The sequence below is a fragment of the Oreochromis niloticus genome, linkage group LG3 (genome assembly GCF_001858045.2).
Source record: "Oreochromis niloticus isolate F11D_XX linkage group LG3, O_niloticus_UMD_NMBU, whole genome shotgun sequence".
Classification (NCBI taxonomy): domain Eukaryota; kingdom Metazoa; phylum Chordata; class Actinopteri; order Cichliformes; family Cichlidae; genus Oreochromis; species Oreochromis niloticus.
The window spans coordinates 71,556,705-71,581,873 of NC_031967.2; the positions used below are offsets into that span (position 1 = coordinate 71,556,705).

Consider the following 25,169-nt stretch of genomic DNA (forward strand, 5'->3'; position numbering starts at 1 on the left):
TTCTCTGCGGCTACCTCTAAGTTCAGGTCCTCCGTCAGCTCTCTTGCCTATGGGGTGCCTCAGGGCTCTGTCTTGGGACCATTATTGTTTTTGTTGTATTTACTCCCTCTTCTGCAACTTCTTAGCTCTTTCTCTGATATTTCATATCATTTCTATGCAGATGATATTCAGCTATATATCTCTTTTAGGCCACCTGATGTTTCTAAGCTCCAAATCTTGCAGTCCTGCTTAGATTCCGTTAGAGATTGGCTGGCTGGTAACTACCTTCAACTAAATGCTGATAAAACAGAAGTCATTGTCTTTGCTCCTGAGAAATTTGTTCCTCTCGTGGTTAAAAATCTAGGCGCTCTTGCTTCTTATATTAAATCATCCATTAGGAACCTTGGTGTTACATTTGATCCAGCTCTGACGCTGGACACACACGTTAAATCTTTGGTTCGCTCTTGTTTTTACCATTTAAGAAATATCGCTGAGTCCCACTGTGTCACGTTCCGAATTGGAAATGATTATTCATGCTTTTGTTTCATCCCGCTTAGACTATTGTAATTCCTTGTTTACTTGCTTAAGTAATGCCTCCCTGGAACGACTGCAGGGTGTTCAGAATGCTGCTGCTAGGCTTCTGACAAAGCATCACAAACACTCCCATGCCACTCCCCTGCTGATTCAACTGCATTGGCTCCCTGTCAAGCTCAGGGTCCAATTTAAGATCATAATCATGACTTATAGGGCCCTGCACAGTGTAGCTCCAACTTACTTAAGTGATCTTCTTCTTTCTTATCACCCCAGCAGGTCCCTGTGGTCCTGTGATCAGGGGTTGCTGGTTGTCCCTCATACAAGGTTAAAAACAAAATGTGACAGAGCGTTTGCATCAGTGGCTCCCAGACTCTGGAACTCGCTTCCTTTGAGTTTGAGATCTGTGGACTCAGTCATGTCTTTTAAAAAGCAGTTAGAAACGTATCTGTTTAAACTCGCTTTTGGTTAATTTTGTTTTGCTTTGGATTTTAATGTCTGTTTTCTGCTTCTGTAAAGCACTTTGTGATTTTATCTTGAAAGGTGCTATATAAATAAAATTTTACTTACTTTACTTACTGACGTCTACAGCTGAACAGGACTAGAACATTTTTAGATGTAATAAATAATAAAGAATACAGTGTTAACTGTAAAGTAAGACGTGGCCTATAATGGGTTTACTTTGAGATTGGAGACATTATGTAGACTGTATTTATGTGATTAGGAGTTTGTAAGATTAGGCCTGTATTTAAAAAGCAAACTGAGGTCACGAATCAAAGGGGAAATTCAACTAGCTCTTCGTCATCATCATCATCCTCTTCCCCCTCCTGACGGACAGACAGAGAGGAGGAAGGCTGGATACTGCCAGGCATATTACAGAAAGGCCTACTGGGTTAGGATATATGTAATATGCCTGTGCAGTGAATTCATTCCCTATATTTATTTTCACTCCCCCAAAGTTCCCAAAAAGTTTTCTCCAGTTATATTGTAGACCAAAAATACCTAAATTAAATACATATGTACAACATTAAATAATTATTTAGTTCATTTAAACATAATATTAACTAGACTAGACTTTTTCTGGAGAAATACCAGTGGGACTGTTCCTGATGGTGGACTTGGTCGACTGTGAGGTAAAAAGTTGGTGATAAAGAGGCCGACTAACAAAGTGGAAGTGAGATGGATAATAAATACATGAAACAGCTACTTTAACAGGTCACACGTGTGCTGTTCCTGAGACAGCAGCTATTCCAACCTCATGGAAACACTCATCACCATCACTACTGGAGAACATTCACAGTGTGTAGTAAAGCCGTCCCTCTGCAGCAGGGAAGCTTTTAGTACACATGAAAATGTTCACAGTTTTCTGTGTGAGGAAAAATAAAGACCTCTGTGTAAAGTTGTTGTGTAATCACTATATAGAAAAAAAAAGATGTCATTGCGAAAACTGTCCCATGTTGTACCTGAACTCACGACCTTCCACATGCAAGTGGTAACTTTAAAACTAAGTAAAAGCTTCTTGGTATTAAAAAATGCAGAAACAATGAGGCTGACAGATAAAATAACTGCAGGAGAGGAACCAATAAATAATCAATGAAACAGTGAAATAATTCTATTTGTTTTTAAACATTCATAAACAGTCAGCCAGGTTTTTCTTCCAAATACTTCCAGCAAGCAGATCAGCTGTAAACTTGTGACTCTTCTTCATCATCTGATTGATCAACACTCTCCACAGTAACTTCACTCTTAATCAAACACACATCAAACTGATTGATCAGCCATCAGAGGAGTCGGATCAATGGAGCTGCTTCTGTTCCTGATGTCCCTGCAGAGGAGACACAAGACAGTCACACACACACACACACACACACACACACACACACACACACTCTAACCTTTGAGAAACAGCATTTTCCTTCTGAGAAGTTTACAGCCACGCTTGACTTCACATCTGTATCTCCCACTGTCTCCATCTGTGGGGTCTTTCACTTTCAGGGTCAGACTGAGGTCACCAGTTTTCAGCAGGTCTTCATTCATTGATGTTCGGCCTCTGTATTTCTCGTCCTGTTTGTCAGGCTGGTCAGAGCCGTTCTCATACACGTGGACCTTCCGACATTCAGGTTCACAGTATTCCCACTCTACTGTGGCATTTTCGGGCAGGTTTCCTGTGGTTTTGAAGGGCAGCTGGACAGACTCCTCCCCCTCCTTTACCTCCACCAGACAGTCTGTGAGGACAACAAACAACATTACCTTCATAGACAGCAGCAGCAGGTGTTCAGAGTTGTAGAGAAAGCTGAAGGACAGAAGCAGATCAGAGCAGAAGGAAACAGGACAGAGATCTAGCAGCTCTTTAAGCTTGTGGAGACGATCAGATTGTGATGGTGCTGTGAGGTTTCTGTCCATGTGCTGCTTCACAGTAATGTCTGCTGTCAGTGTGGATTTAATGTGGATCATTGAAGAAAAGAAGAGTTCAGAGCAAACATGTCTTCTGTCAGGATCTTTCATTCCTAACATCCATTAATGTTACCAATTAAGATAATTAGGTTATCCTAATTGGGCTTTCATCAAATCAGCAAAGATGCACAGAAAAGAAGACCAGACACCAACTATGGAGGATCAGAAGGAAAAATGAAACAACGCTGTCATCCCTTATGTAGCAGGTTTATCAGAGAAACTCTGGAGAGTTTTCTCCAAGCACGACATCCCAGTGTACTTCAGACCCAGCAACACACTCAGACACAAACTGGTTCACCCGAAAGACAAAACTCCAAAACACAGACTGAACAACTTGGTGTATGCTGTACAGTGCAGCGAGGAATGCCCAGACCTCTACACTGGAGAGACCAAACAGCCACTTCACAAGCGCATGGCACAACATAGAAGAGCCACCTCCACGGGACAAGACTCAGCAGTCCATCTGCATCTAAAGGTCAAAGGTCACTCTTTCGAGGATGCCAATGTTCACATTTTGGACAGAGAGGACAGATGGTTTGAAAGAGGAGTGAAAGAGGCCATCTATGTCCACTGTGAGCGACCATCTTTGAACAGAGGCGGTGGTTTACGACACCAACTGTCTGCCATCTATAATCCAGTTTTGAGTTCCCTCCCCAGACGCCTTAACGCCCACTCACATCCTGGGCCATCTGACCTCAGGAATTCACATGATAGGGTGGGGCCAGGTTTCACAATGAGCTCACCCGAAACCCTGGCTGATTGTGACCCACACCCACTTTCACACCTTGGCTCATGTGATTAGTTAGAGGATCATTAGGGGGTCCTTTGTCCCTCTTTGGGGGCAAACTCCCACTGGGTTTAAATCTGGGACTCTCCACCAATTGACCCTTAGAACTGAAGAAGCTTCTCGGATGAGAGGTGAAACGTCTTCAAGCAACTTAAAGAAGTCCAGATGCTTTTCTTTCCAAGCTCCTTAAACTACGATGACCTGGATGACTGAGAACCTTCACATACGTAACATCCACTTGGTTCAGTGATCACACAGTTTACTGCCCACTGACTGGACTGAGTTCCTTCTAAACAAATAAAAATTCTAATAACAAAATATGGAGATTTCAGATAAAAAATATAATGCAATTTGTCCGTTTTAATTTTAATTCAATTATTCTCACAGTGAGGACAACCATTTCTTGTGTAATAAAAAACTCATTTATTTTATTAAATGCAAAAACATTACAAAGTAAGTGCAGTCTTTGGTGAGATCGGGCAGTAGGAGAAGCAGCAGATGCTGCTTTCCAACACTAAAAGGAAAAGTGGTTGACAAACAGGGAAAAGATCAAGAAAGAAGGACGCTGAAGTATTTTTGTTCCAGTTTGCTGCGGTTAAAACAAGTTATGTGGTTAGTGAACTAATTGCAGAGGCATGAAAACCATTAACCGTGGGCAGTTTGTGAAGGATTGCATGTTAATGATGTTCTATGACATGAAAAGAAGATCCTGTTCACCAAACATTGCTCTGTCAGCAACACTGTGGCAGAGATTAATCCATGATCAGGTAACATCTGCGAACAGTTACAGAACAAAGACCGAAGCTTCACTGCATACTCTGTGGAGCTTAATGCTTGCGTTTTAAACTATCTGAGCACTAAAGTGTTGTTCCAATGAGATAACAGTACCAGTAGTCATCCCCAGATCATCTGGGATCACTACTGGTACTCACCTACCTAAATAATATAAGCAGTACCACGAAGAACGTTGTGTTTTTTCATGTTATGTTGTGCTCTTAAGGTCCCACCCAATTCCAAGAGTAAGCTGAGGCATAGCTGCTCTGCCTATTGTCCTATTTGTTTTTTTGGTATGGAACACTTTCACTCGAAGGCGTCTTTCTTGTTTTGTTTTGCATTTGATGCAGTGCAGTCATGGGCTAGAGACGCAAAATGCTCCTAAAGCATTGCACCATGTTTAGCATGATTAGCATTCTGTGTATAGTCATCAGTATGTTTATTTATTTTACTTGTTTAACTTGTAGAAGCCACTGTGGTTTATTTTGTGAGTAAGTAAGTGAAATTTATTTATATAGCCCTTTATAAGAAAAGAAGCTATTGCAAAGTGCTTCACATGGGGAATATGTATGGGCAGAAATCTGTGCCATCAGAAACTGAATTTGAATAAGTTAAATTTGAATTTGAATTACTCGGATTGAATCTGAATTGTAACTTGAATGAAAGCTTTTGAAAACTGAATTTGAATTAGTCTAATTTGAAATTGAATTTATGGTTTGAAAATGAATTGATTTGCTTTGAAACTGCATTTTATCCTTTAAAAATTCAGCTCTCGAATAATTTCAGATTCACTTCTCACCATTCAGTTTCAGTTCTACAATTCAATTTCAGTTCCAAAATTCAGTTTTTTGGGACTTACATCCGGTTCCGGTTCAAGCGCAGATTAATAGAACTACAGACTGATAGCGTTACTGACGGAATCTACAGCGTCTTGAGCTGAATTAAGACTTCAGAAGTCATTCGTCACGTCGAATGACCAGCGGATAAACTCTCAGGTTGGTAATAAATGTATTACATGTATAAGAACAAGCGTCATGTTAACAATTGATAGCCGTACAGTAACCTTTATGCTTATTGTAGCTGCTAGCTAAAAACGCTAATTTAGCGTAGTTTGCCCTGAATTCAGCTTTGACAAACAAATATGATCGACTGTTTCTAGTAGAATTCCAAAGTTGTCATCTTGTACCCTGTCAGAGCCCTGTATGCTTGCAGAGACCCCTACAGTAAGGAAACATGCAAAACGGTGTCCAAACCTTTGTATTTGAGCTTTATTTATGTCTTACACAGCATCCCAACTCTTTAGCTAACTTAATAACTTTAGCTAAAGTGAATAGTTCGTCTAATTCATTAGTGCAGCTTTACTGGATCACCTCTGTTTGAAGTAATATAATATGATATACAACTATCACTGAAACAGCGAACTTTGTAAATAAACAACACTTCTCATTCTCTAAACGTTTGGCCACAGCTGTAAATTACACTATCAGTGCTTTTTCACTCTTGACAATAATTACATTTCTAAATTCTCTTTGTGCATTTACAGGTAAACAATAGCTAATATTTTATCTAAATGACTGCTTTGTCTTTGAAAAGGTGAAGAGCCTGAGGCCAGTGACACTCCAGTTCTACTCTAAGTACATCCTTACGGTGGCTCACAGGACAAGGCGACATTCCTATCCTGCCAGAAGAGAAGAGAAACTTCAGAGTCTTCATGAAGTTCAACCACACCTGTCATATGGAATATGACAGGGGTCTCAAACTCCATTCCTCAAAGGCCGGTGTCATGCAACTTTTCCATGCCCTCGAGGACTGGAGTTTGAGACCCCTGCTGTATGGTGTTCATGCAGTTTTCTACCCCACAGTTACAGCATGTCTGACTGCCTGTTCAGCATATGCAAAAATATATGAGTTTAAGCATGTGATGACAAAGGCCTTCCATTATGGTGTTTGTCATCACATGTCACAGACATCTGGATGATCATTTGGAATAAACAAAAAACTTGTTACTTCATCTTTTATCTTTATTATTATTATTGTTCTTATTTTACATTTTTCAAGTTAGGCATTGGGTTTATTTGTAGTAGTCCTTTCCAGCTTCTCTCCCTCTTCCATATTACTGTGTCAGCTTGTCAGCATCTATTTGGGGTTGGGAGTGGAACAGGAAGTAAGGAACAGAAAGTGCCATTTAAACCAGGAGAGGTTCTTATATTTCAGAAGAAGGGATTAATTCAAAAGAAATGACCTCAATGCCATATTTTATTTAGGAACCCTAGAGAGCACTTTGCAAAATAACACATTCTTATAATTTCACCCTCAGATGAGCCAAGCTACGACTGTCAGGGAAGGTGATGTAGGTACAGAGCATGTGAGAGTGGTTAAGTTAATGTCTCTTGTCTAGATGAAGGCACAGGAGGGATCAATGGCACGGCGTAGAGATTCAGTATCTTCAGTCTTCAGTGGACACTCCATTTCTGGCACAAAACACCTGTAAAAGATGGTCAATTTAGGAGGTGACCCGACAACTTCAGCCTGTCAAACATAGCAATGGAGCAGTATGTTTAAAAAAAAAAAAAAAATCTAATTAAGCATGCACTCAGTACCCTAAGAATTATTATGGTAGTTAAACACAGTGATAGTTGTATATCATATTATATTACTTCAAACAGAGGTGATCCAGTAAAGCTGCACTAATGAATTAGACGAACTACTCACTTTAGCTAAAGTTATTAAGTTAGCTAAAGAGTTGGGATGCTGTGTAAGACATAAATAAAGCTCAAATACAAAGGTTTGGACACCGTTTTGCATGTTTCCTTACTGTAGGGGTCTCTGCAAGCATACAGGGCTCTGACAGGGTACAAGATGACAACTTTGGAATTCTACTAGAAACAGTCGATCATATTTGTTTGTCAAAGCTGAATTCAGGGCAAACTACGCTAAATTAGCGTTTTTAGCTAGCAGCTACAATAAGCATAAAGGTTACTGTACGGCTATCAATTGTTAACATGACGCTTGTTCTTATACATGTAATACATTTATTACCAACCTGAGAGTTTATCCGCTGGTCATTCGACGTGACGAATGACTTCTGAAGTCTTAATTCAGCTCAAGACGCTGTAGATTCCGTCAGTAACGCTATCAGTCTGTAGTTCTATTAATCTGCGCTTTAACCGGAACCGGATGTAAGTCCCAAAAAACTGAATTTTGGAACTGAAATTGAATTGTAGAACTGAAACTGAATGGTGAGAAGTGAATCTGAAATTATTCGAGAGCTGAATTTTTAAAGGATAAAATGCAGTTTCAAAGCAAATCAATTCATTTTCAAACCATAAATTCAATTTCAAATTAGACTAATTCAAATTCAGTTTTCAAAAGCTTTCATTCAAGTTACAATTCAGATTCAATCCGAGTAATTCAAATTCAAATTTAACTTATTCAAATTCAGTTTCTGATGGCACAGATTTCTGCCCATAAATATGAAAGCATATCAAACAAAACAACATATTACACACAAACATTACCCACATGCCTGTCTAAACAGATGCATTTTAAGCTGCTTTAAAAAAAAAAAAAGCACCACAGAGTTCATGGTGCGAAGCAAGGCAGGTAAACTTTTCCACAGTATTGGAGCTGGGCTTTTTAAAGCGCAACCCCCCTTCATTTTCAAATAGGTCTGTGGAAAATTATAAATTCTCATGTTTAAATAATTGTCTGTCAGAAATCAAACAATGGTTAAATGACATTTTCCTCCAGTTAAATGCAGATAAAACAGACACTTTGATTATTGCACCTGATCACAGGCTCTCAGAAATTAAGCAGCATATCAGTTTTTTAAACCCCTCATTTTAGTCGAGTCTCAGAAACTTGGGTTTTATATTTGATAGTTCAATGTCTCTTGAGAAACACTCTAAACTACTTGTCCAGAACTGTTTTTATCATCTAAGAAACATTTCTAAACTTCGACTACAGGTGTCAAAGGCAGAACTTGAGATTATTATTCATGCTTTTCTCTCTTCTCGTTCGGATTATTGTAACGGTCTTTTTACTTGTCTCAACAAATCAGCTCTGGATCGCCTTCAGACTGTACAAAATCCCAGGGCAAGAATTTTAACTGGCACAAACAAGAGGTCTCACATTACTCCAGTTTTGGCTTCTCTTCATTGGTTCCCAGTAAATTTTAGGGTTCATTGTAAAATTTTGGTTGTAACTTTTAGAGCTCTGTACGGTGAAGCTCCCCAGTATATCTCTGACCTGTTGAAACCTCATGCTTCATCCCGAGCACTTAGGTCGTCAGGTCAGAGGTTACTGGTGGTACCACGTACTAGGTTCAAACACGTGGGGTTTGGGCTTTACAGGCACCAAGGCTGTGGAACTCCCTGCCGTCGTCTTTACGCTGTCTAGACTCCATTGACTCCTTTAAAAAGCAGCTGAAGACATTTTTATACAAACAAGCTTTTAATTAATTTTTTCACTGTTTTATATTATTTTATTTGTATTTCTGATTTTATTGTGAAGCACTTTGTGATTTTTATCTGTGAAATGTGCTGTATAAATACATTTTACTTACTAATAGTCCGAAGACCACTATCAGTGGATCTAAGGATCAGCTTTGGAGAGTAGGGCTGAAAGTGAGTAGTTTTGATTTGTCAGCTGGTGTCTGTTGGGTCACTTTTGTTTTTATTTATTTTTAATTTTTATTCATTTTCTGACCTTTGACCTGTATTTACAGCACTGACCTTTGACTTTCAGCTCCACCTTTCTCTTCAGCAGGATGTTTCTCTCACTGTCGTAGACGGTGCAGGTGTAGATACCTGTATTTGCATCTGTGGGGTATTTCAGTGTCAGACTGAGGTCTTTAGATGTCAGTAGGTCGTTATTCATCTCTGTTCGGTCTTCATAGATCTTGTCCTGTTCTTGGGGCTGGTCAGAGCCATTCTGATACACGTGGACCTTCGTGTTGTATGTGTTTGTCCACTCAATAGTTGCGTTGTAAAGTAGGGTAAAATCTAAAGAGGTTTTGCAGGTTAGTTTCACATACTCTTCCCCTGAATCCACCTCCACCTGGGGGACTGAGAGGACATCAGAACACAACATGACCTCTACACACATCAGCAGCACTGAGTACAGTTTCTTTGACTGGATGAAGTGATGTTTGGTTGGAGTCTGAATATGTCCCATTGCTCCACTAACCAGAAACAGTTCGTCTTTATCTGTCCAATCAGCAGCAGAGCTGAGGTGTCCAGAGACAAACCTTTATTTCATGTTAGTGTCAAAACGCGGCGTTATGGGCCACCAGATGAAATCTGATACACTACTTGACATTCATCGATAACATCTACTGGCAACAGTGGTTGTTGCACAGCCAAATGAAGCCTTACATATGAGATATTCCTTTAAATGTTTAATGTAAATGTTTATTTATTTATCTCATTCTACTATCCAAATAACATTGAATGTAAAAACCTACAGCTGCAAATGGAGAGATGCCAAACTGTGTTTCATCATTCTGGTAACAGTGATAATAAAGATCTGTCTTATCTTATCTTATACATTTTTAACTAACGTTATCTACTGCACTGACCTCTGACTTTCAGCTCCACTTTTTTCTCCATCAGGAGATGGATGATGTTTTCCTGCCGGTCACAGATGGTGCAGGTGTAGGTGTTTGCGAATGTGGGGTTTTTCAGGGTCAGACTGAAGTCTCCAAGCTTCAGCAGATTTTTCTTCATCTTGGTTCTGGTTTTAAAATGTGGGTGCTGTTCTTCAGGCTGGTCAGAGCCGTTCTTATACACGTGGACCTTCCTGTTATATTTGTCCTTCCACTCCACTTTGCCATGTTTGGGCAGCCAAACCCTGGCTTTGCAGGGCAACAGGACAGACTCCACCCCTGAATCCACCTTCACCTTGTAACCTGAGAGGACATCAAAGCACAACATGATGACCTCATTAGCAGCTGTGATGGTCACATGACCTCCCTGTCCCCTCCTTGTCTTCTAGTCTCAGTCAGATTGTGTCTTAGTTTGTTCCTGATGTGTTCCTGACTCGTTCTTTGGTAACTAGTCTGCAGCGTCCTGTAAAGTGCTGCAGACATGTTGGATGAAGAGCAGAAGAACAGACAGACTGAGCCTCCACAGTCGGCCATGTCTCACACACATCAGCACAGAAACCATGAAGATCTCATGTGTCTGCTCTGAACATCTGAAGCTCTCCACCACATGACTGAGCACAACTCAAGGAGGAACATTTACTGAAGCTGCTGCAACATTTACTGTCAGCACATGTTTCCATGTCAGCCTGCTGTTTACCACCACAGAAGAAGAACAGCTTGTACACATGCAGCCTCTGTGTCAGATCAGTGCAGTGAAGCACACACACTGTTTAGTAAAGTCATGTTGTGGAGCTGTTTCACTGATCAATGACTGAGTCTGAAGGAGGTTTTCTGACTTCTGGAACAAACCTGGAAGTTTCTCTTCAGCTCTCTGTATCAGCTGTTTGTAACTCTCAACTCTTTCAGCTTCTGGAACAAGTTTGTGTGAGCCACAGTCAAGGAGCCACCAGAGGACACCTGCTAACCATCGGCATTATGGGTAGTGTAGTAGGAGACACTCACGTGATATGAAATAGTGCCGGAAATAATATATGAGTCCTCCGGAAACCACAAGAAGAACCAGGAGGCCCAAGAGAACCAGGAGAACTGCGGCCCAGGATGGAAACGGTTCTGTGGAGAAATAGAAAATCTAACGACATGAACACTGAACTCTGACCTAAATCTACAACACTGACCTCTGACCTGTATTTACATGTCTGACCTTTGACCTGCAGCACTACTTTCTGTCTCAGGATGTCTTTGTCCCTGTAGACGGTGCAGATGTATCCTCCACTGTCTCTCTCTGTGGGGTATTTCAGGGTCAGACGGAGGTCTCCAGTTCTCAGCAGGTCTTTGTTCATCTTCGTGCGATCACAGTAACGGTCATCCTGGTTCTTAAGGTCATCACTTCTGTTTGAATACACATGGACCACTAGGTCAGCATGAGTCCACTCAACTCTAGAGTCCTCGGGCAGCTCAGGTTTTGTTTTGCACGGTAGGATGATGAAGTCTGATGTTTTCCCCATTGTCACCTCCAGTTGGTCGTCTATGAGGACAAGAACTACATTATCAACCATAAAAGATGGTGCAGTATAACTGTGGTAGTAACTGGAGCATGATGAACATTTACATTCCTGATCTCTGACTCTGTCCTTTTACTGCTGAAGATTTCTGAGTGAAGAATAATTATCTACCTTCTAATATTTATATAGCACCAGTCTTCTCCTGTTGAATCTTAAGGTAAAGATTCTGCAATATGTGAGAGAACTGTTTTAATAAGACAATCCCCACTGAGCAGCACTGAAACACTAAAAGGAGATTTTCAGCAGAACCAGGCTGAGGGAGGGATAGCCTTTAACAATGACTGGTTGGAGGGCGAGGGGGACAAAGGAAACAAAAAAGGGTGTAAATGGGGCAAAACCCCAACCTGTAGGAGATTTACAGTACAATTTAATGACATGCAGTGGTGTAATATGAATGCATAGGGATTGGATTTTGAGGTGAAAAGAGGGGAAAGAAGAAGAAGTGCTCAGTCCATCATGGGAAGTCTACAGTAGCCAACTAAGGGATGGTGAAAGGTTGATCCCTGATCTTGAAAGTAGAGAGGTTCTCTCTCTTCTAAACTCTTCTCATTAAACATTCACTGGTTCTTTCTCCACCACAGCAAAAAAAAAAAAAAAAAAAAAAAAAAAAAAAAAATCTTTCTATTTAGATTTAATAAGTGTCTCTCACATGAGCAAATACTAAATGCTATTTTCATTCAACTTTCATGCTGGATTCAGGAAACATGACATGCTATCATCCCTTCTAAAGCCATTAAGACCTGTGGTACTTTAAACAGACAGTGAGACTCCTTGTCCTTATCTCAGGAATAGTGGGAGGATTTGGGAAGTAAATCTTTAGGCGACAGCTAAGTGAAAAACAAAGTCATAACTTTCTCTCTGAGTGGAAGGCTCCAAGGATGGGGCTGAAGGCATAGACCCCCTGTGAGAGGGGCCAGCGTGTAAGAGTTGAAAGGAATGTTTTTGTCTGTGCGTGGATTTAAGAGATCGGGCATTGTTAGAGACCACTTTGGCATTTGACCTTAGTGTTTCTCTCTGTGCTGTAGCATGTAATTAAAAGCCATTTTCAAAGACACTCATCTAATGTTTGCAGTTTATTTAAAGTTTCCACGACAATTTGGCGTAACGAAGCAGGATTCGACACATCCTCAAAAGTTGAATCTGTTCATCTGGACGTAGCGTTTTGTGGGAGAAACGTTTCGTCACTCATCCAAGTGACTTCTTCAGTCTCAGCTGACTGCAGGTTTCCCCAAACCTTATAAACAGTACATTTGCATAATGACTGAAACCAGCCCACTGAAGGAACAATGGGCTGGGAGGTCAGTTCCTTAATCATAATTATGCAAATTCCCATGACCATTGATCAACAATCACTGACCAAAACCCACTGATCAAAGAACACTGATCAATTCAATTTCAATTTCAATTTCAATTTTATTTCTATAGCACATTTAAAAGTCACGAGTACAACAAAGTGCTTCACAGATGAGCCGCATTTGCGGGTTACAGCAATAAAAGAGCAGAAAATACAATTGACAGCAAAAGAAATACAGTTATAGAATAGTGACGTGACAGCAAGCATGAACCAGCGAGAGGTTAAAACTAAGTTCTTTGGAAGGCAAGCTTAAACAGATGGGTTTTTAACCGTGATTTGAAGGATTGGATAGATTCCGACGCACAGACATCAAACGGCAAGCTGTTCCAGAGTTTTGGTGCGGCAAAAGCAAAAGCACGATCCCCCTTAGTCTTCAGTCGAGACATTGGTTGCATTAAGAGCCCCTGGTTAGAGGATCTGAGTGCTCTCGTGGGGATGTATAGATTAAGGAGGTCGATCAAATAACTGGGTGCCAGGTTATTTAAAATTTTAAAAGTGTATAAAAGAATTTTAAAAACGATACGGTATTTGACAGGGAGCCAATGAAGGTTGGCAAGGATGGGTGTGATATGGTCATGTCTTCTGGTGCCGCTTAAAAGGCGTGCTGCGGCGTTCTGGACTAACTGCAGGCGTTGGATAAGGGAAAGTTGGAGACCTAAATAAAGAGAGTTACAGTAGTCCAGTCTTGAAGTTATGAAAGCATGAATGAGCTTTTCAAGGTCATTGTGTCGTAGGTAGGGCATTACCTTAGAAATTTGGCGCAGTTGGTAGAAGCTGGTTTTCACCACTGCAGCCACTTGCTTATCTAATTTAAGGGAACTATCCAGCACTACTCCAAGGTTTCTGACAGTAGACGATAGATGACTGGCATAGGATCCTAAGGTCTCCGATAGCTGATTCAAGGGCATGTGACTGTCAAAGATGATAATTTCTGTTTTGTTTTCATTAAGAGTGAGGGAGTTGTGCAGTAGCCAGTCTCTAACATCACACAGGCAGTTGAGTAATGGCAATAGCGGGGACTGGAGATCCAAATCCAGTGGGAAGTAGATTTGGATATCATCCCCATAACAATGGAAAGAAATATTATGATTTCTGAAAATTTGTCCCAGGGGTAGCAAATATAAAGAGAACAGCGTAGGACTTAACACAGACCCCTGGGGCACACCACAACGGAGGGGTGCGGAGGGGGAGGAATGATTCCCCATAGAGACAGAGAATGACCTCTCAGTTAAGTATGATTTAAACCATGCAAGTACTTTGCCTTTAAGGCCAACTACATGTTCAAGCCTTGAAAGGAGGATGTCGTGATCAACCGTATCGAAGGCAGAGGACAGGTCTAAAAGAACTAAAACCACAGGGCGCCCCGTATCAACAGTTACGAGGAGGTCATTAAAAACTCTCAGTAGGGCTGTCTCGGTACTGTGGTGAGGTTTAAAACCAGACTGGAATTTTTCATTGATTCCATTTGCCTCTAAGAAGGATTGCAGTTGCTTAAGAACAATTTTCTCTAAGACTTTAGCCATAAAAGGAAGTTTAGAAACCGGCCTATAGTTTGAGAGGACATTAGGATCAAGATTACTTTTCTTGATAACAGGTTGAATGACTGCATGTTTGAACACAGTAGGAAAGCTGCCTGATAAGAGTGATGAATTCATTAAAAGTGTGATGCAGGGTCCTATAGTGTTCAGGGCATTTTTGATAATGCGAGAGGGAAGCACATCGTGACGTGAGTTAGAGTTTTTCGTTTGACCTATTATTTCCTTAAGAGTTAGAAAGGATACAGGTTCAAACTGTTCTAAGACCGATGAGGGTTCAGATGTTGAAGATGTGTCTACAGTGGGTAAATATGAGGATCTTAGTGCTGTGATTTTATCTAAAAAATAGTTTAAAAATTTCTCACATAGGGCTTGGGAGGTCTCAGTCTGAATGGCGGAGAGTGGACTTATCAACGAGTTAAAAATGCTAAAAAGAACCTGTGGCTTATGACTATTAGTCGCAATGATCTCCGATAGAAAAGAGGCTTTTGCGGTTTTGACAGCCTTCTGATATTTCTTCAGGCAATTATGAAGAATGTCCAAGGAGATCTGAAGTTTGTCTTTCTTCCATCTCCTCTCGGCTTGGCGGCATTCACGTCTGAGAGTACGAGTGCAGTCATTCAGCCATGGTTGGCGAGACGGTTTACAGCGTTTAGTTTTTAAAGGAGCCACAGTGTCTAAAATAGAAGTACAAGTGGCAATGAAAGAGTTAACGAGTTCGTTAACCGGTGTAGCTGTATTACAGTTAGCATCGTAGAAGGCAGAGTTAGTCAGGGCCATAGAGAACTGGTCAATAGTCTCCAAGTTGATCATACGTATATTTTGCACAGGACCCTCATGCTTCAGCTCCATATTACACATGTTGACATTGAACAAAACCGGGAAATGGTCTGAGATCCCAGGGTTGTAAATGTCCGTGATGCAGATGTCCAGGCCGTAGGACAGTACCAAGTCCAGCGTGTGGCCCTTAATATGGGTTGGTTTACTGACCCACTGGGTAAGGTTAAAAGAGTCTATAAGGGCAAGAAAGTCCTTGACCAGTGGGTCCAACTCACAGCAAACATGGATATTAAAATCACCAGTGATAAGAATACAGTCATAGCTTGGCCATGAGTACCATTCACAGAGAGTTGGGGAATGGCTGCAATCACAGCATTGTAAGATGGTGACAGATGTACCCTTAGGCCCCCTCCTCGATTCAGAGATGGTCTTTCCCTTTTCACGTAAATGGCCTCCTTGACTCCGCGCTCAAACCAGTGTTCCTCCCTGTCCAGGATGTGTACATCCTCATCATTGAAAGAGTGTCCACTGGCCTGTAGGTGTAAATAGACTGCAGAGTCCTGGCCTGACGAGGTTGCTCTTCTGTGTTGTGCCATCCGCTTCGCCAGAGGTTTTTTGGTTTCCCCGATGTATAAATCCTGGCAATCCTCCTGGAACTTAACAGCGTACACTATGTTACTCTGTTTGTGTCGGGGGACCCAAAAGTTTTTAACAAAGGGGGAACTGCAGGACGCACTCCATCAACTCACAAATGCGGGAATTCTGATGAACCAAAACGGTAAAAAACCAAGAGAAAGAGAGAGGAACTGAAAAGAATCCGAACGGTGAGCTGTTTTGATTTCAGGGAAAGTGTCCAACCAGACTACAAGGGGCACATGGCCAAGAGTGCTGGGGGTTACGCGGATATCTGTTCAGGGTTGGAAAATTGCGTGAATTTAGCAGTGGGAAAAATTGTAAACACAAACAAGTTGTTTTTTTTAGTGAAGCAGCACCTTAAGTGTGTGCGCTATCCAGGAAACTCAGTCAGTTGAGTGGGCTAGTCGGTGGGTTTTTCGTAGAGAAGGCACGATACCACTTTTTTATGTCCGATCATAAATTTGGGTATCTGCCGATATCGATATGAATCAGAAATATATAAATGGTAAATGGCCTGTATTTATATAGCGCTTTACTAGTCCCTAAGGACCCCAAAGTGCTTTACATATCCAGTCATCCACCCATTCACACACCGGTGATGGCAAGCTACATTGTAACCACAGCCACCCTGGGGCGCACTGACAGAGGCGAGGCTGCCGGACACTGGCGCCACCAGGCCCTCTGACCACCACCAGTAGGCAACAGGTGAAGTGTCTTGCCCAAGGACACAATGACCAAGACTGTCCAAGCCGGGGCTCGAACCGGCAACCTTCCGATTACAAGGCGACCTCCTAACTCTTGAGCCACGATCGCCCCATATTTTTTAATGTCTTCCTGCATTTTGTACAAGTTCTGTCAGGAGTTTTCCTGTATTGCAACCCAGGTCGGAATAAAAAGGCTCAGACAGGTTTACGTGTACACGGTCGAGACTCAGGGAGACTCGCACCGCTGCAGTAAAAAGAAAGAGTCTTTATTCAGAGAGCACATACAGGAAGAGAGAAAATAGGACTGCAGGCTTCCTGTGTAACTTCCCCATTTAGGAGTCTGCACAGAGTTGCAGAGGTTAAGCTGAATACTGAAAAGAGCAAACACATTTAGATAATGAAACGTACTTTTAAGCATAACATAATAAAAATCCCAAAAGCCTAAGAAATCTCTTAACATTCCCTCCTGTTGTACATATGTATATGTACAGTTCATAGCTTGTTGTATCAGTCTATGGCCACTTGTAAACATTTTTATTTTATATGTTTTATATGTTATATCTAAGTGTCTATCTCATTATCATCTTCTTCATTCTGTGACAGGGTGATGTAAGCATGAATTGAAGCAGAATAACAGTATTATAACACCAACAAAAGCCAGTCTTCTGTGTTTGCGGCATAGTCTCATTGTTGTGCATCCCGAAGTTGTCTGAGTATTTTCAGAGCATCAGTCATGTTCGGTGAGTGCACATTATCTGGAATGTATGTGCAACATGTTGTTAAAGAGGACACCTTTCTCCTTTCTCGGCGAGAATCATGTCCAATGCTACCCCTGTGGAGCATTACTGCAATGCACAGAGCATCAATCTCCTGATCCCATTCGTCGTTGAATTTACATGAAGCATTCAGAACCTTTTGTCTTTCAGTCCAAAGTTTAAATTCCTCTGGGACATCGGAACCCCATATGGAATCATGCTGCTTGAGGTCCGGGGTGCTTCGTCTTTTCCTTGTTGTTGACGTTGAAGTTGACGTGGCGTCCATGGTTATCTTGAAAGTGTGGTCAGATATGAAAATGGGAGCGCACTGACCTGTCCAGTTCCCAGGAAGGATATCCCAGGCCATCCCTTGCACCCAGAAGGTGCCATCTGAGATGTTGCTGCTCTTCACGGGCCCTCCAGGAGCGTGTGTCTGTACTGCTTTGCAGTTGGCGGTGGTGTTTCCCATTGGCGTGGATCCGTTCTCTTGGCGGTAGCATGGGCTGTGGCTCTAATTCCCATTGTTTTCAAGAAAGACTGCGAATGATTTAGCCCTACTTCTGTGCTTCACATTCAGGTCAACCCAGAACCATTCGTCACATGTGCCGTTTCGTAGTCCTATCTGGAGAGGTTCCTCATGGTTGACCACGATTCCCTGGAATTGATACCCAAGGCTGGCGTAGCTTGCGGCACACTTTGCCTGAATTATGTCCATTGCCTTCGCGTACAAGGTGGCGTACCGTGTCGTTGGGGGCATATAGGAGCAAACATAGCAGTCTTGTCTGGGTGCGCTGTCATGTATATATCGATACCATGCGTTGTTCATCCATGGGTGAATGTGGTCTTGTGTCATGTCACGAAGATGTGAGTTGTCATGTGTCCATCTTCTTTCTTTCGGGTGAGTGTTAATAAACTCACCAGGAGTGCAATACTAGCCACTAGGAGGACGAGCGTCTTCATGATGACCAGACGCACCAAATCCTATAGGTGAGTAGACTAGGGGCGAGAAGAACAGGGCGGGATTCTACCCAAACAGCCCTCTCTCCACCTTCCTAGATCACCTACAGGCAGGGGCGTCGGCGTCTCTTAGTCTATGTTGTCACTCACTTTTTTGCAGTGGCTTTGATGAATCCAGGACGGTCTTTCTGCTATTTTGCAGGCAGTAGGTGTGGTGAGTAGCACTTGATAAGGACCTTCCCACCTTGGTGAACTCCAATTTTTCCTTTGGAGTACTTTGATCAGGATCCAATCACCTGGTTTCAACCTGCAAGATACTGGAGAGTTGTTTAGAACAATCTCTTTATTTTCAAGTAATTTAGTCATCCATTCGGCTAGTGTAGTTTTTCTTATTGACTTATCTATAGGCTCACTTGTGATTGGTAGTGGAAATAGTCTACCGTGAATGATTTCAAAAGGTGTGAGTTTCTGAGAACTTTGTGTCAATCACATCCACATTTTTACCAGGCCTATACATTCAGGCCATGGTCTCCCTGTTACTTCCATGCATTTACTCAGTCTCTGTTTTATTTCCTAGTGCTTCAGAGACCTTACTGATTACTTCATTAACAATATGTGTCCCATTGTCTGATCTTATCAGAGTGGGGATGCCATATATTGAAATAAATTGGTTGCACAAACATTTTGCTACTGAGATGGCGTCTGCTTTTTTACTGGATAGATTTCTGGCCATTTTGAGATCACGTCTATGATCACTAGGGCGTATTTTGAGCCTTGGCATTCATTTAGCTCAATAAAACTCATGTGGATTGTATGAAAAGGATGAGGTGGTGTGCATTATGTGCATTATGTGCATTATGTTTTTGGCAAATCATGCATGTTCCGACAAATTTCCGAAATTTTATCTACCACTCCTACCCCCCCTCCTGTTGACAATAATGCTGCTGATATGTGTAGGGACTTTGGTAGTATTGGTTTGCTATTACAGGTCATCAAATCATTTTCTGGCTGTGCTCCACCTTTTAACCACCTCTTTTGTTCTCTAGTTGGTGCAGCTTTCTGTTCGTTTATAAGCACATCAAGTGGTATTTGCATTGAGGAGTCAGACATTAATGTGTCTACAGTTTGTTGTGCTGCTGCAAATTTGTGATCACAAGTATGATCACAAATTTGTTTTCCAAACTCACTAAGCAAACAAACAAAAACAAAACAAATTGCCTATGGCCTAAGGCTTTGCGGTCATATTAATTGAGTGTAAGCTGCTTTCTTCATTGCAAGTGTTTATTGCCATAAGGTTTAATTCATGCGTCATATCACTGAGTTCTAAGTTCAAATTATCTCTTCTGACCCTTTCCAAAAATAATTTCACATATAACAATTTGAGTATGTGCTGTCTATTCATTCTATTCATAGAGTCTATTGTTACGATTTAATGTTGTCAGTGTTTTGTTTTATGTTATGTTTAAGGATTTGTTCTCGTTTCCTGTTTTATTGTGAAGGTCTGCGTCTCATGTGAGTGTGTTCAGTTTTACCTCTGTCTCGTCTTGTTGATTATTCCCAGCTGTGTTCCCCACCTGTGTGTAATCTCCCTGTGTTTCCCTGTGTGTATTTAAGTCGCGTCCTCTGTCTTTGTAGTTTGGCTGGTCCGTCTGTGTATCCACTATGTTCCACTCGTGTGTCTGGTGTTAGTATTTTGGTTTTGTAAATAGTTGTAAATAGTCTCGTCAAGTAGCAACCGGGTATTTTGTTCACCTTGTACATATTCTTCACTGCAACAGCCGAACAAAGAACGTAACAGAATTGGGGGCTCGTCCGGGATCCGTCTGTCTCTGCTGGAGGGTCCGAGGGGCCTGTCCAGCCTTCGTCTGTCTTCGCTGGAGGGTCCGAGGGACCGCTTCAGCATTCGTCTCCACTGGGGGGTCCAAGGGGCCTGTCCAGCCTTCGTCCGTCTCCGCTGGAGGGTCCGAGGGACCGCTTCAGCATTCGTCCGTCTTCACTGGAGGGTCCGAGGGACCGCTTCAGCCTTCCGTTTCCGCTGGAGGGGTCCAAGGGGCCTGTCCAGCCAACATTCGTCTTCGCTGGAGGGTCCGAGGGGCCTGTCCAGCATTCGTCCGTCTTCGCTGGAGGGTCCGAGGGACCGCTTCAGCCTTCCGTTTCCGCTGGAGGGGTCCAATGGGCCTGTCCAGCCAACATTCGTCTTCGCTGGAGGGTCCGGAGGACCGCTTCAGCATTCCGTCTTCGCTGGAGGGTCCGAGGGACCGCTTCAGCCTTCCGTTTCCGCTGGAGGGGTCCAAGGGGCCTGTCCAGCCAACATTCGTCTTCGCTGGAGGGTCTGAGGGGCCTGTTCAGCCTTCGTCTGTCTTCGCTGGAGGGTCCGAGGGACCGCTTCAGCATTCCGTCTTCGCTGGAGGGTCCGAGGGACCGCTTCAGCCTTCAGTCTTCGCTGGAGGGTCCGAGGGACCGCTTCAGCCTTCAGTCTTCGCTGGAGGGTCCGAGGGACCGCTTCAGCCTTCCGTTTCCGCTGGAGGGGTCCAAGGGGCCTGTCCAGCATTCGTCCATCTTCGCTGGAGGGTCCGAGGGACCGCTTCAGCCTTCCGTTTCCGCTGGAGGGGTCCAAGGGGCCTGTCCAGCCAACATTCGTCTTCGCTGGAGGGTCCGAGGGGCCTGTCCAGCCTTCGTCCGTCTTCGCTGGAGGGTCCGAGGGGCCTGTCCAGCCTTCGTCCGTCTTCGCTGGAGGGTCCGAGGGGCCTGTCCAGCCTTCGTCTGTCTTCGCTGGAGGGTCCGGAGGACCGCTTCAGCATTCAGTCTGCCTGCAGAATAGCGGCCAGTGCCTTGTGCGCTGGTCCTCCAGGACTACAGCATTCATGGCTCCCTAGGTCATGAATCAAACATTGTTCATTTGGGGTTAAATGTTTGATTTTTGGGTGGGGGGAAATGTTACGATTTAATGTTGTCAGTGTTTTGTTTTATGTTATGTTTAAGGATTTGTTCTCGTTTCCTGTTTTATTGTGAAGGTCTGCGTCTCATGTGAGTGTGTTCAGTTTTACCTCTGTCTCGTCTTGTTGATTATTCCCAGCTGTGTTCCCCACCTGTGTGTAATCTCCCTGTGTTTCCCTGTGTGTATTTAAGTCGCGTCCTCTGTCTTTGTAGTTTGGCTGGTCCGTCTGTGTATCCACTATGTTCCACTCGTGTGTCTGGTGTTAGTATTTTGGTTTTGTAAATAGTTGTAAATAGTCTCGTCAAGTAGCAACCGGGTATTTTGTTCACCTTGTACATATTCTTCACTGCAACAGCCGAACAAAGAACGTAACACTATTCATAGAGTTCTGTTTCTCTCTGTGGGCTGTCTTGACACACCACAGGCACACATATATATTTATATACATATTTCCTGTTTCTGCAGACTAATCGAACTCTTTTGTTTCTCTTTGTATTCATAGTCTATAAACCCTCTTTAATTCTGCTAAATCTTGATCTAAAACCGACACCTTTATGTCACGCTCACACTCCTGAACAGAGCCCTTTCAGACATCAGGTATCATCACACACACTGCCTTTTCACTATGAACCTTTGTAGTGTTATTATTACTTATGTTTTATTATTTTTGTACAAATCACTCAATCACTCAAAACCTACTACTCACAGCATTTACACAGTTAGAATCACTCAAAATATGCTTCCATACGAGTATTTCAGACATGCTTTTCAAGATATATAGAGGTCACTCACTGTACATCCACAGTAATGTATTCAAACTCTAACTACAATTGTAGTGAGCAAAACCAGCATGTCCATGCGCGTCACTGCTCCTCATTAGCATGGTAGTGTCCACATATTTAATTCAGCTTCTCATTAGTTGTTAGTATAGGTCTTCATCTTAACAAAGTCTCATCTAAGATGACAGGTTTACAAGCAGGTCAAGTGTCTCTATGCACCTGATTAGTGTAGTTATTTCCTTATTTCCTTCATCTCATATATATCATTGTACTGAGTTTGAGCAAACCTTAAGCTTGATTTAGACTACTTTTAACAATCATCCACCTCACATCATAACTGACTGAGGTGCCTCTTCTTATTAATAGTATGTCATTGTTAATGTTATCATTGTATTGTTTTTCCTTTTTTATAACAGCAATAGTATATTACAATACACTACTTCACTACTAATATACAATAGTATATTAGTTTATATTTTATTATGTATCCATCACAGGTCTGTGCGAATCTGCAGCTTCACACCTTCCCAAGCTGGAGACATTTTCCTTGGCTGAACAATGACACAGCCTTAATACACCTTATGCATCTCTCTTTTTTATTTGATATATTTTCGTGTGAATTATCTGGTTTCATGCATTCTATTCATTCTAGGCACGGTCGTCATGCCAACTATGTTTCATTGTTAATACCAGTTTACAGGTTGTTAACCTTCCTATGATCTCCTATTATCATGCTTATCACTAGATAAGCTCTACTTTAAGTTAAGTTAACCCTAATTTAACCTTTTGTTTATTCCACTTCATTCCACTTTCCATGCTTTAAAATATTACAACTCTTGTGTACTCTTTGTTTTCTTTTTAGCTTCCTTTTCAGTATTTAAATTTGTCAATGCATTTTCCCTCCCACGTGGGACATTTAGGTTTTCTTTGGATTTCTCCATCTATATGCACTAATTTGTCCGGCACCTGGACATTTCTTTTCTGACCACTGCTCGTCAGCAGTGAGTTTTGAAGCTTCATTACCCATTTTAATCCTTTTGATTCTTTTAACACTTTACAACTACACAACTGCGGCACCTTCTCTGGCACGAGAATCGAGAGAGGTAGTTGACACGGCCTTCTACTTTCAAGCTATTCTTGAAAGCGGTGTCAACACGACCTGTTTCTCTCTTTTCACCAGTACTTGGGTAGCCAACAGCAAACAAAACAGTGGAATAGTTCAGCCTCCTTATTGTGCTGTAAAATCAACTTATTCCACCAACAAAAATAAAACAATACAAAAACAAAACACGGACACCGTGTGTCTACTCACGCGCGCTACCTTTACCCACTACGGGGGAGCTACCAGTCCCAGACGAGCTCAATCTTTATTTTAAACGCTACCAGCCCCTCTGGGCGAGCCTACTTTACCCACTATGGGGGAGCTACCAGTCCCTGACGAGCTCTATTTTATTTTACGCGAGGTGTCTCAGAGTGTTTATATTCACCTGGTTGCTGCCGGTCTCTCAGGTCTACCTCATCGACCCCCACCGCCGTGGACCACTTATAAGAACGCTGGCCAGAACCCGAATTCACGTCTCTGGACTTTATCCTGTACCTGGACAGGAGCTGTCGACAGACTTCAGCGCGGGCTTCTCACGACGGCAGGGCTCGATGAGGCTTTCCTGTGGGGTCACACAAAAATGCTGTGTCCCATCCGGCTCGAAGGACCAAGAAATGTCAGGAGTTTTCCTGTATTGCAACCCAGGTCGGAATAAAAAGGCTCAGACAGGTTTACGTGTACACGGGTGAGACTCAGGGAGAGACTCGCACCCTGCAGTAAAAAGAAACAGTCTTTATTCAGAGATCACATACAGGAAGAGAGAAAATAGGACTGCAGGCTTCCTGTGTAACTTCCCCATTTAGGAGTCTGCACAGAGTTGCAGAGGTTAAGCTGAATACTGAAAAGAGCAAACACATTTAGATAATGAAACGTACTTTTAAGCATAACATAATAAAAATCCCAAAAGCCTAAGAAATCTCTTAACAAGTTCATAGTTCATCATGATCTTTTCAATTAAACTTTTATCAGAACTTTAAATCTAAGTATTCAAAGTTATATTCAAAAAGTAATTTAAAATGCAATTTTATGCAAAAAAGAAGTGCAATATCAGCACAAAATAATGTTTACATTCAATAACTTAAAAAAAACAAGTGGTAGAATGAACCCTTTTATACTTAAAGCTTAGCATAAATAGACATCCACAGAACTGTTTAGCCTGCAACACTGCGTTTTCCAAAGTAAAACTTGAATCAGACTTAGCAATGACAACACAGAGATGTCTAAGCTCCATAAATCGGTTGTTAAGCTTAACACAAAAATTCAGTGATGAACTTACACACTTGCTTTACTTCTCTAGGATAGCTTGGTCAGAGATTAAATCCCGGTTTGGCAGGACGCTCTATCACATGACGCATACTGCTCCGACTGCCAAGGTTACTACCTGGGTTACGCCATGTCGCAAGTGTTGTCAGGTGCTTTTATTATATTTAATGGATTCATTGCATTTTTTATTTCTCCCCGATATCCGATCCAGTAATTTAGGTCAGGATCAGACCGATACCAATACTGGGCAGGATAGAACGGCACAAAGAAGTGTGTGTGATGTTTCGGTGTATGTACCTTAATCTCTAACAATACTAGCGATGAGGGTTCTTTGACAGAAACAGTTACTGAACTGGAAAACATGACTTGATGGATTTGATGATAAAGCAGAGAAATATCTCTCACACTGAATGGCTTACTTCCTGGTTTTGTTGCTGACCTTTGACCTGCAGTTGTATATCTGTCACTCTCAGTTCTTCTCGTCCATCACTGATGGAGCAGGTGTAGTTGCTGCTCTCAGTCTTTGTAGGTTTTCCCAGAGTGAGGCTGAAGTCTCCAGTGTCCAGAGCATCAGACCGCATCGATGTGCGCCCGCTGTAACGCTGGTTTTGCCCTCCAAAATCATCTCTTCCTTCTCGCTGTAGGTGGACAGATTTGGGATGAAGATCACTCCG

At 42.2% G+C, this 25,169-nt stretch overlaps 1 protein-coding gene across 1 annotated transcript; it reads right to left on the bottom strand.

The window, feature by feature from the left end:
• Window positions 1-480: 480 nt before the first annotated feature.
• Window positions 481-25,169, bottom strand: LOC112844659 (butyrophilin-like protein 10). The gene is made up of 3 exons (XM_025904290.1): window positions 24,935-25,169; window positions 2,406-2,735; window positions 481-2,335 (listed from the first exon to the last, which is right to left on the bottom strand). The coding sequence occupies exons 1-3, from the start codon at window positions 25,074-25,076 to the stop codon at window positions 2,292-2,294; spliced, it is 516 nt and encodes a 171-aa protein (XP_025760075.1). The 5' UTR covers window positions 25,077-25,169; the 3' UTR covers window positions 481-2,291.